At 49.0% G+C, this 13189-nt stretch overlaps 1 protein-coding gene across 2 annotated transcripts in view; it reads right to left on the minus strand.

Moving 5' to 3' along the window:
* LOC138787808 (uncharacterized) overlaps positions 1-12613 on the minus strand; it is a 150137-nt gene extending 137524 nt beyond the window's left edge. For both annotated transcript variants that reach the window (XM_069964992.1, XM_069964991.1), the window contains exon 1: positions 12479-12613. In XM_069964992.1, coding sequence (XP_069821093.1) covers positions 12479-12611 — 133 coding nt within the window. In that variant the 5' untranslated portion in view covers positions 12612-12613. The remainder of the gene's footprint in view (positions 1-12478) is intronic.
* Between the last annotated feature and the right edge of the window lie 576 nt (positions 12614-13189).

Genomic DNA, 13189 nt, shown 5'->3' on the forward strand with positions numbered 1-13189 from the left:
GGGCGGGGTCAGTACAATTATATATCATTAGAGGGGGGGGTCAGCAGTCATCTTATTAGAGGGCGGGGTCAGCAGAGTCATCTTATCATTAGAGGGCGGGCTCAGCAGTCATCTTATTATCATTAGAGGGCGGGCTCAGCAGTCATCTTATTATCATTAGAGGGCGGGCTCAGCAGTCATCTTATTATCATTAGAGGGCGGGCTCAGCAGTCATCTTATTATCATTAGAGGGCGGGCTCAGCAGTCATCTTATTATCATTAGAGGGCGGGCTCAGCAGTCATCTTATTATTATTAGAGGGCGGGCTCAGCAGTCATCTCAGTATCATCATGTCGCAACAATGGTCCCTGTACTAAACCCAGCCCACTGTCTCTGCCAATCTGCCCTAGGTAGAATGTTTCACAGTCTGGGTCATACCTATACAGTAGCTGTGTACAAGATCAGGATCTGGGGCCATATCAGAAAAACAGCCAAAATGGTCAGAAACACAGAAGAACATTCAGGGTGATGGAGACCAAACAATCCCGAGCAGCATGTGGCTCTGGCTGGGGGTTATGCAGGCAGGTAAGTCCCTGACAGTACTCAGGTCCTGGACCCTTACCTGAGCTTGGCTTGTCCAGGTAAGAATCATGGAATCAGGGTTATGCAGACAGCACTTCCTCCTGTTGACCATCTCAGGTGGTGGGTGCACAATCCTTTCAATATACCCGCGTGCAATGTCCAATAACTGACCGATGTCACTGACATCGGTAACATCAGACAGCTATTACTTCCAGCCATCTCATCTTGAAGTTATTATCTGAAGCAGCCAGTGGGAGGAAGTGCGGGTAGGACCTTCTCTGCTCTCCGCATAACCCCTAGAATATACTAGATACTACGAAGACCCCTGCACCAGAATCTGTGAAACCTCCTATTCTAAAGCCCCTATTTCACGGGTCGTCTAGAGGAGCAAACGAGCGCTCTCAGCGCTTGTTTTCTCCTTATTCCCTGCTCGCTGCTGCCACCGCTATTCAGTGCGGCTGCAGCGAGCGGGTGAGTGCGGGAGGGGGCGGCGGGGAGCTGCGGGGGGGCTGCCCGGGGGATCGCTGATCATCTGGGCAGCCCATAGGGTACAGCAGCGTCTTCTGGCGATGCTCTTATTCAACGGAGCGACGCCAGCAGATCGCTGCTATATCAGTCGCTTTTTCACGACATGAACGATGTCGGCTGATCGTTGGACTCTATTCCACAGGACGATTATCGTTCGTAGCGGCCGATCGGCCAAATACGTACGATATTTGTTCCGTAGAATAGGGCCTTAAGTGTCCCCGAACATCCACAGGAGGACGAGGTCTCACAGACAATGTAACAGCATGCAGATATCTCTTCAGGGATTAGCCACCAGATTTATGAGCTCTAGAATCATGGAAGGAGCAAGAAGGTTCTCCATGGATAACAAGGCTATCCTCTAAAAGAAATCCCCTTGTACAGAGACCTCTGCTTTTATTATTTATTTATTATTTATTATTATTATTATTATTATTATATTATATTTTTATACTTTTATTATATTATTATTATTTATTTATTATTTAGGTACTTATGACCCCGGCCCCAGACTGTACAGAGATCTTTCACTATAACGTCCACATCCGTTCCATCAGATGATCAGTGAGAACCGTGGCACGATGCTGGACACCCTTGAAGAGGTGCCGCCATTCCCTGAAGGCCGACTAGATTCAACTAGAGCCAAAGCTTCATGGTTCCCTACCTTATAACTTCTCTCAGCACTAGAAATAGGTGAAGGTTAGGCAAGACAGCGGAATCTTACGACATAACAGACGGCCAAATCTACCTCCACAGTAACTGCTTGGGAATGATCCCGTTGATCCTTTCTTGGCCCAATCATTCAACAGCCGCACGATGGCTGAAAAGTTCCAGATAATTTGTCGATAGTAAAGCAAATCCCAGGAATTGCTGCAGGGCTTTAACTTATGTGGGGAAACCCAATCAACAATAGCCTGGAACGTAGACGAGAACCTGGAACAATGTAGAATGTATTCAGCTAGTGGGGCCCCAGCGCACGTCCATCATATTTGGGAGCCATGGTTGTCGGCTAGGTGGAGGGATGAGGCACAGTTCCTGAGCATTGTGTGACTGTAGGCCGAGTGTATTTGTGTCAGCTATAAACCCAACACCCAATGTCTTGTAGACTATCCAGCCCACATCTGAGAACGGACGCTCTGCAGATCATTCCCCTGTAACTAGGAGGTTTTTCCGGTTTGGTTTTTCATTCTCTAGTATACTTTTGTAGTATAATTGAGCAGGACGCTGCTGGAAGCCGATATCATCGCTCCAGATGGAGAGTGATTGTCTTCCAATTTAAAAACATAAATAAAACTTTAAAAAAAAAAACAACAGCAGCAGCCTGCACCGTAGCCGGGTCCAAATGAAATTGGTTTGGCGTCAAGATACCCAAGGAGCGGTTTCTCGCCACAAATATCTTTATCCAATCTGAAAATTGAGGATTCTCTTTTTGAAATCTGCAGAACCTGACAAACATACAAACACACTGACTGGCACAGACCGATATTCGGAATAAATCAAGGTCATCAGGATACACAACCACGACACTACCAATGAAATCCTGGAAGATTCCGGAAAACTGCAGGTGTGTCACACAACCCGAAGGGCAGCACCGCCTATGTGGCCTTCCCATGAACCACCAGGGGCAGGAAGCTTTTTCTGCAGACAATAGAATCGGGGTGGTGGCAGAGGGGGTGGCAGGGTCACAGAAGGGGCCGACCTCTCGTGCTATCTCTCTCTCTGATCTTACAGCGCTTTAAATACAGAAGGAAACTCTTTGGCTTAATAAAACCTATTACTGAGTTTCTTAAAATCACTTGTCCTATTGACTCTTGGGCCCTTCCATCCAAACTGGACCTTTTCGTAACACCCGTAACACCTAAACATTTTTTTTTAACAGCTAATTTAAAAAATGCAATTTAACCACAAAAGTTATAAATATACATTAAGACTCTTAATGTATATTTATAACTTTAGAGGGACATGTATCAACGGGCGTACAGGGGGGTTTCGGCGGAAAGTGCCGATTTGCGCATTATTTTATTCACAAATGGCCGATTTGCGGATAAAATATTCGCAAATCAGCACTTTCCGCCGGGTACACTAGGGGGCGGGGAGGGGGTGTGAAGGGAGCGGGGCGCGGACTCAGAATCTGCACGATTCATCATCCGTTCCGCCAAAAGATACGCCGAAAACCTACTCCAGTCCTCAGCTGGCGTAGGTTTTCGGCCGTGCGCACCGGAGCGCACAGGATAGAATGGAGAGAGCAGAGCCCGTCCTCACTGGCTTCTCTGTAATGAAGACGTGTTTGCCTGATAATGCACAGATAAGAAGTCGGGGGGGGGAGGCTGGGAGATTGCTTCTTGAGGACAGAAGGAGGCTTTTTTGGCTGATGAAACCTATTACAGAGTTTCTTAAAATCGCTTATACTACTGATTTCTGCAATAAAAATGACAGGTACGCCTTAAGTATAAAACTATAAACTATAGTTCACAATGATACATATATATTATATACATATATTTATGGACCTTGTACTTTATTTACTACTTAACCCCTTTCCGCATTAGGATGCAGCGGCACGCCGTGACCCCACCCTGAACCACGTGGCTCCGGCTATTAGCTGGGCCGGGAGCAAGGGGTCATGTACGGGAACTATATGGGACCCCCCCTCCCCTACACACAGCACAAAGCACTGTGTATATATATATAGAGAGAGAGAGAGTATATACTCGGTGATGTGGCCAAAAACTAAAATCTCTTGTGGCCTGAGGCAGAATCCTGGCTGCAGCTACACAAGTGACTGGCAGAGCGGAGAGCCAATGGCTGCTTGTTCTGTCAGTCCACTGTATTTTAAGGCCTTCTGGTTAAATTCACACTGTAGGTGCGGGAGCGAACTACCTTCTGCTTAACCCCTCATGTACTGCAGTGTGTGAGTGACCCAATGTTCTTTTACATGCTGCAACACAAAAACAGAGTTAAAAATAAAAATTAGGGGCGTTTTTTTTTTTTTTTTTTTTTTTTAAAGGACAAGTGCCATGAAAAACTTTTTCCCAGTAATTGAAGCACATTACAAAGTTATATAACTCTGTAATATACTTCAATCACCTATCTGCCTCCCTTCCCTGTCTTTTCCCCCCTCCACCCCCCACCAGGCAGTGTCCTGACTCACACAGACCTGATTACTGTCATCACCGTCACCAAGCTCTTCTCTCAGCTCCTTCTCCTGTTACACTAGCCTCCCCCTCCCCTGCCTTGTCAGGTGACTCAGCTTGCTCAGCTCCCATTGGCTGAACAACTGCAAGCCATCACTTGGACTGGGGAGGGGGGGGGCTGCTGTAACAGGACCTAGAGTTCCTGGTGGGGGGTGGAGGGGGGAAAAGACAGGGAAGGGAGGCAGATAGGTGGTTGAAGCTCATTACACAGTTATATAACTTTGTAATGTGCTTCAATTACTGGGAAAAGGTTTTTCATGGCACTTGTCCTTTAAGCACTTTTTTAAATGAATTTTTTTTACAATATTTAAGTTCCCTCTAGGGATCTTTTATAATCAATTGATAGACGCCTTATTGGGATATGGTGCTATAGTAGGGCGGGTACAAACCCAGTCACATTACGGGGGTGCTGATCGGACGCTATACAGGTGCGGCACATTTCATTCATCTATTTTAATGCTGCAGTTGTGTTACAGCACAGCACTGGAAGGGTTAAATGACTGGCAGCAGCGGGATCACTAGTGGCAGTCATTAGCAGCGGGGGTCCTCTGCACATAGTGGCGGCTCAGGAGGCGTTACATAGGTAATAGTTCTAGAGACTGGCGGGGGTCTCAGCACTGGACCCCCACCAATACACACCGCTGACATGTCACTGAGACAAATGTATTCCAAACCAGGGAATCCGGTATCGATTCCCACCACTAAGTACCAATACTAGTATCTAGTAGTAGCCATATTTTGGTGCATCGTGAATCCCTATATGTGAGCGAGTCCAACAAGTCACATGATCGTAATACTCGCTATAACGATGAATGGCGGTCAGACCCTCAGGGATCCTGGGATGGGCGTCCCATGCACTGCAGTGCTGCCAATGGATTAGTAGCTAATATTGTCTGGTGGTAAGAGGTTCCCTCACATAGGCCTCAGTGCAGAACATACTGCCCCCTTCAGGTTCAGTGGAGTTAGTCTGTGTCAGTCAGAGGACAAGGCCTAGTTAGGGGTCACAGTTCCCTATCCCGCTTCCTGAAGTAATAAGTTGGTAGTGTCCCCCCTCAGTTGGTAGTGGTGTTCCCCTAGGTCAGTGGTCCAAGGAACTGGGGGATACAGGAAACCAGCAGGAGACGGGGGCAGGGACTGTGCTGCACCGGGACGGGTAAGGGGCACTTCTCTATTATGTTGATGCCCAGCATTCTCTTTTATTTTGCCCTGACCACCCCTTTAATCCTGACTAGATGAGCTGGAGCATTCTCAGTCGGCCCTAACCAGACAGATCCCTGCGGTCTGCAGTCAGTGGAATATCTCAGGGCAGGGCGTAGCTAGGATTCATGGGGCCCCATAGCAAAAAACTGTATGGGGCCCCATAAATCCTGTACGCCCCCCCCCCCCCGCCAAACACAGACATTGACGCACATATACACACACAGAGGCACCATTAACATATATACAGATACGCCACTGACATACACACATGTATACGCTGTGATTACACTAGTGCTGATGTATACACCATGAGTAGACTGTACACAGGGAAATCATCTCAGTGTAATAAGAAATACTCAACCAGAAATAAAAGAAAATGCAGCAGATATTAGTGGTGGGTTCTTTTATTAGAGCCCAACATTAATAGAAGCTGCTGCAGAACATCTTTGGGGGCAAACACATATATATACACCAGTGCTACAGACATTGCTGACATACACACACATATACACCAGTGCTACAGACATTGCTGACATACACACACATATATACACCAGTGCTACAAACATTGCTGACATACACAAACACATATACACCAGTGCTACAGACATTGCTGACATACACACACATATATACACCAGTGCTACAAACATTGCTGACATACACAAACACATATACACCAGTGCTACAGACATTGCTGACATACACACACACACACATATACACCAGTGCTACAGACATTGCTGACATACACACATATACACCAGTGCTACAGACATTGCTGACATACACACACACACATATACACCAGTGCTACAGACATTGCTGACATACACAAACACACACATGTACACCAGTGCTACAGACATTGCTGACATACACACACACACATATACACCAGTGCTACAGACATTGCTGACATACACACATATACACATATATACACCAGTGCTACAGACATTGCTGACATACACACATATACACCAGTGCTACAGACATTGCTGACATACACACACACATATACACCAGTGCTACAGACACTGCTGACATACACACACACACACACACATATACACCAGTGCTACAGACATTGCTGACATACACACACACACATATACACCAGTGCTACAGACATTGCTGACATACACACACACACATATACACCAGTGCTACAGACATTGCTGACATACACACACACACACATATACACCAGTGCTACAGACATTGCTGACATACACACACACACATATACACCAGTGCTACAGACATTGCTGACATACACACACATATACACCAGTGCTACAGACATTGCTGACATACACAAACACACACATATACACCAGTGCTACAGACACTGCTGACATACACACACACACATATACACCAGTGCTACAGACATTGCTGACATACACACACATATACACCAGTGCTACAGACATTGCTGACATACACACATATACACATATACACCAGTGCTACAGACATTGCTGACATACACACACACACACATATACACCAGTGCTACAGACATTGCTGACATACACACACACATATACACCAGTGCTACAGACATTGCTGACATACACACACACATATACACCAGTGCTACAGACATTGCTGACATACACACACATATATACACCAGTGCTACAAACATTGCTGACATACACACACATATATACACCAGTGCTACAAACATTGCTGACATACACAAACACACACATGTACACCAGTGCTACAGACATTGCTGACATACACACATATACACATATACACCAGTGCTACAGACATTGCTGACATACACACACATATATACACCAGTGCTACAAACATTGCTGACATACACAAACACATATACACCAGTGCTACAGACATTGCTGACATACACACACACACACATATACACCAGTGCTACAGACATTGCTGACATACACACATATACACATATATACACCAGTGCTACAGACATTGCTGACATACACACATATACACCAGTGCTACAGACATTGCTGACATACACACACACATATACACCAGTGCTACAGACATTGCTGACATACACACACATATATACACCAGTGCTACAAACATTGCTGACATACACACACATATACACCAGTGCTACAGACATTGCTGACATACACACACACACACATATACACCAGTGTTACAGACATTGCTGACATACACAAACACACACATATACACCAGTGCTACAAACATTGCTGACATACACACACATATACACCAGTGCTACAGACATTGCTGACATACACACACACACATATACACCAGTGTTACAGACATTGCTGACATACACACATATACACCAGTGCTACAGACATTGCTGACATACACACATATACACCAGTGCTACAGACATTGCTGACATACACACACACACATATACACCAGTGCTACAGACATTGCTGACATACACACATACACATATACACCAGTGCTACAGACATTGCTGACATACACACACATATAGCCACAGATACATACACATACTGACATATAAATATACACACAGATACATATATACACACACACTGACATATACCCACAGATACATATATACACTCACTGACATATACCCACAGATACATATATACACTCACTGACATATAAATATATACACAGATACATATATACACTCACTGACATATACATATATACCCACAGATACATATATACACTCACTGACATATACATATACCCACAGATACATATATACACTCACTGACATATACATATATACCCACAGATACATATATACACTCACTGACATATACATATACCCACAGATACATATATACACACACTGACATATACATATACCCACAGATACATATATACACTCACTGACATATACATATACCCACAGATACATATATACACTCACTGACATATACATATACCCACAGATACATACACATACTGACATATACATATATACCCACAGATACATATATACACTCACTGACATATACATATACCCACAGATACATATATACACTCACTGACACACATACACAGCACTTACAGCTCCCAGGCTTCCCCCTCCTCCTCCTGTAGTCCGGGCTGATCTTCACATAGAAGTATTGAGGACCTTTGGGTCATGTGACCCAAAGGTCCTTCATCCCTCTCCTGTGCCGTCTGGCAGGTCCTGCTCCTCTGTTCAGCCCGCTCACCCGGCACTACAGTGAGGAGGCTGAACAGTGCAGTGGGGGTCCCTCTTCCTCTCTGGACCCCTGGGGGAGCGGGGTACCTACCATGAAGGCAGGGCAGGCTTCCTCGGGCCCCCTTCATGCAGGGGCCCCATAGCAGTCGCCTCCCCTGCCTTCATAGTAGCTACGCCACTGTCTCAGGGACACTAAGGGGGACAAGGAGTCTAATGTGTGCCACTATTCCAATATGGGTGGTGTTCCAATATATTGGGTGTGATTTATGAAAGAGTCATAATAAAAGACCAGACGTAGGGCCCCACCGGTACTGACCAGACGTAGGCCCACACCCGTACTGACCAGACATAGGGCCGCACCCATACTGACCAGACATAGGGCCGCACCGGTACTGACCAGACATAGGGCCGCACCCATACTGACCAGACGTAGGCCCACACCCGTACTGACCAGACATAGGGCCGCACCCATACTGACCAGACATAGGGCCGCACCCGTACTGACCAGACATAGGGCCGCACCGGTACTGACCAGACGTAGGCCCACACCCATACTGACCAAACATAGGGCCGCACCCATACTGACCAGACATAGGGCCGCACCGGTACTGACCAGACGTAGGCCCACACCGGTACTGACCAGACGTAGGCCCACACCGGTACTGACCAGATGTAGGCCCACACCCGTACTGACCAGACATAGGGCCGCACCCATACTGACCAGACATAGGGCCGCACCGGTACTGACCAGACATAGGGCTGCACCCATACTGACCAGACGTAGGCCCACACCCATACTGACCAGACGTAGGCCCACACCGGTACTGACCAGACGTAGGCCCACACCCATACTGACCAGACGTAGGCCCACACCGGTACTGACCAGACGTAGGCCCACACCCATACTGACCAAACATAGGGCCGCACCCATACTGACCAGACATAGGGCCGCACCGGTACTGACCAGACGTAGGCCCACACCGGTACTGACCAGACATAGGCCCACACCGGTACTGACCAGATGTAGGCCCACACCCGTACTGACCAGACATAGGGCCGCACCCATACTGACCAGACATAGGGCCGCACCGGTACTGACCAGACATAGGGCCGCACCCATACTGACCAGACGTAGGCCCACACCGGTACTGACCAGACATAGGGCCGCACCCATACTGACCAGACATAGGGCCGCACCGGTACTGACCAGACATAGGGCCGCACCCATACTGACCAGACGTAGGCCCGCACCGGTACTGACCAGACATAGGCCCGCACCGGTACTGACCAGACATATGTCCTCACCGGTACTGACCAGACGTAGGCCCGCACCGGTACTGACCAGACGTACGCCCGCACCAGTACTGACCAGACATATGTCCCCACCGGAACTGACCAGACGTAGGCCTGCACCCATACTAACCAGACGTAGGCCTGCACCCATACTAACCAGACGTAGGCCTGCACCCATACTAACCAGACGTAGGCCTGCACCCATACTAACCAGACATAGGGCCGCACCGGTACTGACCAGACGTAGAGCCGCACCGGTACTGACCAGACATATGTCCCAACCGGTACTGACCAGACATAGGGCCGCACCGGTACTGACCAGACGTAGGGCCGCACCGGTACTGACCAGACGTAGGCCCACACCCATACTGACCAGATGTAGGGACGCATCAGTACTGACCAGTGACACTTACCTCAGCGACTATAGATGGAAGCCTATCCCCCCTCCCCGGGCAATGACACCTCAGCCACTATAGATGGAAGCCTATCCCCCCTCCCCCCGGGCAGTGACACTTACCTCAGTGTCTATAGATGGAAGCCTATCCCCCCTCCCCCGGCAGTGACACTTACCTCAGTGACTATAGATGGAAGCCTATCCCCCCTCCCCCGGGCAGTGACACTTACCTCAGCGACTATATATGGAAGTCTATCCCCCCCTCCCCCGGCAGTGACACTTACCTCAGCGACTATAGATGGAAACCTATCCCCCCTCCCCCGGGCAGTGACACTTACCTCAGCCACTATAGATGGAAGCCTATCCCCCCTCCCCGGGCAGGGACACTTACCTCAGCGACTATAGATGGAAGCCTGTCCCCCCTCCCCCAGGCAGTGACACTTACCTCAGTGACTATAGATGGAAGCCTATCCCCCCTCCCCCGGGCAGTGACACCTCAGTGACTATAGATGGAAGCCTATCCCCCCTCCCCCCTCCCCCGGGCAGTGACACCTCAGCGACTATAGATGGAAGCCTATCCCCCCTCCCCCGGGCAGTGACACCTCAGCGACTATAGATGAAAGCCTATCCCCCCTCCCCCGGGCAGGGACACTTACCTCAGCGACTATAGATGGAAGCCTATCCCCCCTCCCCCGGGCAGTGACACTTACCTCAGCGACTATAGATGGAAGCCTATCCCCCCTCCCCCCGGCAGTAACACTTACCTCAGCGACTATAGATGGAAGCCTATCTCCCCTCCCCCGGGCAGTGACACCTCAGTGACTATAGATGGAAGGCTATCCCCCCTCCCCCGGGCAGTGACACTTACCTCAGTGACTATAGATGGAAGCCTATCGCCCCTCCCCCGGGCAGTGACACTTACCTCAGTGACTATAGATGGAAGCCTATCCCCCCTCCCCCGGGCAGTGACACCTCAGTGACTATAGATGGAAGCCTATCCCCCCTCCCCCCGGGCAGTGACACTTACCTCAGTGACTATAGATGGAAGCCTATCCCCCCCCCCCCCCGGGCAGTGACACTTACCTCAGTGACTATAGATGGAAGCCTATCCCCCCCCCCCCCGGGCAGTGACACCTCAGTGACTATAGATGGAAGCCTATCCCCCCTCCCCCGGGCAGTGACACCTCAGTGACTATAGATGGAAGCCTATCCCCCCTCCCCCAGGCAGTGACACTTACCTCAGTGACTATAGATGGAAGCCTATCCCCCCCCCGGGCAGTGACACTTACCTCAGTGACTATAGATGGAAGCCTATCCCCCCTCCCCCGGGCAGTGACACCTCAGTGACTATAGATGGAAGCCTATCCCCCCTCCCCCGGGCAGTGACACTTACCTCAGCGACTATAGATGGAAGCCTATCCCCCCTCCCCCGGGCAGTGACACCTCAGCCACTATAGATGGAAGCCTATCCCCCCTCCCCCCGGGCAGTGACACTTACCTCAGTGACTATAGATGGAAGCCTATCTCCCCCCCCCCCCCCCCCCCCGGGCAGTAACACTTACCTCAGTGACTATTGATGGAAGCCTATCCCCCCTCCCCCGGGCAGTGACACCTCAGTGACTATAGATGGAAGCCTATCCCCCCCCCCCCGGGCAGTGACACCTCAGCGACTATAGATGGAAGCCTATCCCCCCCCCGGGCAGTGACACCTCAGTGACTATAGATGGAAGCCTATCCCCCCCCCGGGCAGTGACACCTCAGCGACTATAGATGGAAGCCTATCCCCCCCCCGGGCAGTGACACCTCAGTGACTATAGATGGAAGCCTATCCCCCCTCCCCCCGGGCAGTGACACTTACCTCAGTGACTATAGATGGAAGCCTATCCCCCCTCCCCCGGGCAGTGACACCTCAGTGACTATAGATGGAAGCCTATCCCCCCTCCCCCCTCCCCCGGGCAGTGACACTTACCTCAGTGACTATAGATGGAAGCCTATCCCCCCTCCCCCGGGCAGTGACACCTCAGTGACTATAGATGGAAGCCTATCCCCCCCCCGGGCAGTGACACTTACCTCAGTGACTATAGATGGAAGCCTATCCCCCCTCCCCCCGGGCAGTGACACTTACCTGTGGCCCCCAGGGATAGCAGCAGCAGGTAGAGGAGAGGTCTGGGGGCCCCCATGTTCCTCACAGCTCCGGGACCCCAGGAAGGAAGCCTCCACCTTGTAATGGCCGCTGTGACACGGAGGATTCCTCTCATTGCTTTCATTTTCTATTCTGATAACAGGAAATACAGGTCTGACCTCTAGTGGTATATACTGTATACTGCTACTATATACTGTACTGACCTCTAGTGGTATATACTGTATACTGCTACTATATACTATATACTGTACTGACCTCTAGTGGTATATACTGTATACTGCTACTATATACTGTACTGACCTCTAGTGGTATATACTGTATACTGCTACTATATACTATTGATAAGGCCAGATTATGGGATTTTACCTACCTGCACCGTACCTATATGACTACACCTATATATATTGCCCTATGAAGAGACTGGAGATGATCAGAGCGTGATGAGAGCGTGATCAGAGGGTGATGAGAGATGTTCTGGATGAAGAAGAGGAATGCTGGACGCACGTCACTGAGAACAACTCCTGGAAAGTTATCATTTGTAGACACAATCCCCAAGGACCCAGAGACTCTTATCTATAATTAATTTATGGAAAACAACTACATTGTGCTCTTGGATTCATGAAAAAGTATCTTTGTACAGAATGTATTGTTCTACCCTTTTTGACCTTTTTGAATAATAATAATGAATACTAA

The sequence above is a fragment of the Dendropsophus ebraccatus genome, chromosome 4 (genome assembly GCF_027789765.1).
Source record: "Dendropsophus ebraccatus isolate aDenEbr1 chromosome 4, aDenEbr1.pat, whole genome shotgun sequence".
NCBI classification, from domain to species: domain Eukaryota; kingdom Metazoa; phylum Chordata; class Amphibia; order Anura; family Hylidae; genus Dendropsophus; species Dendropsophus ebraccatus.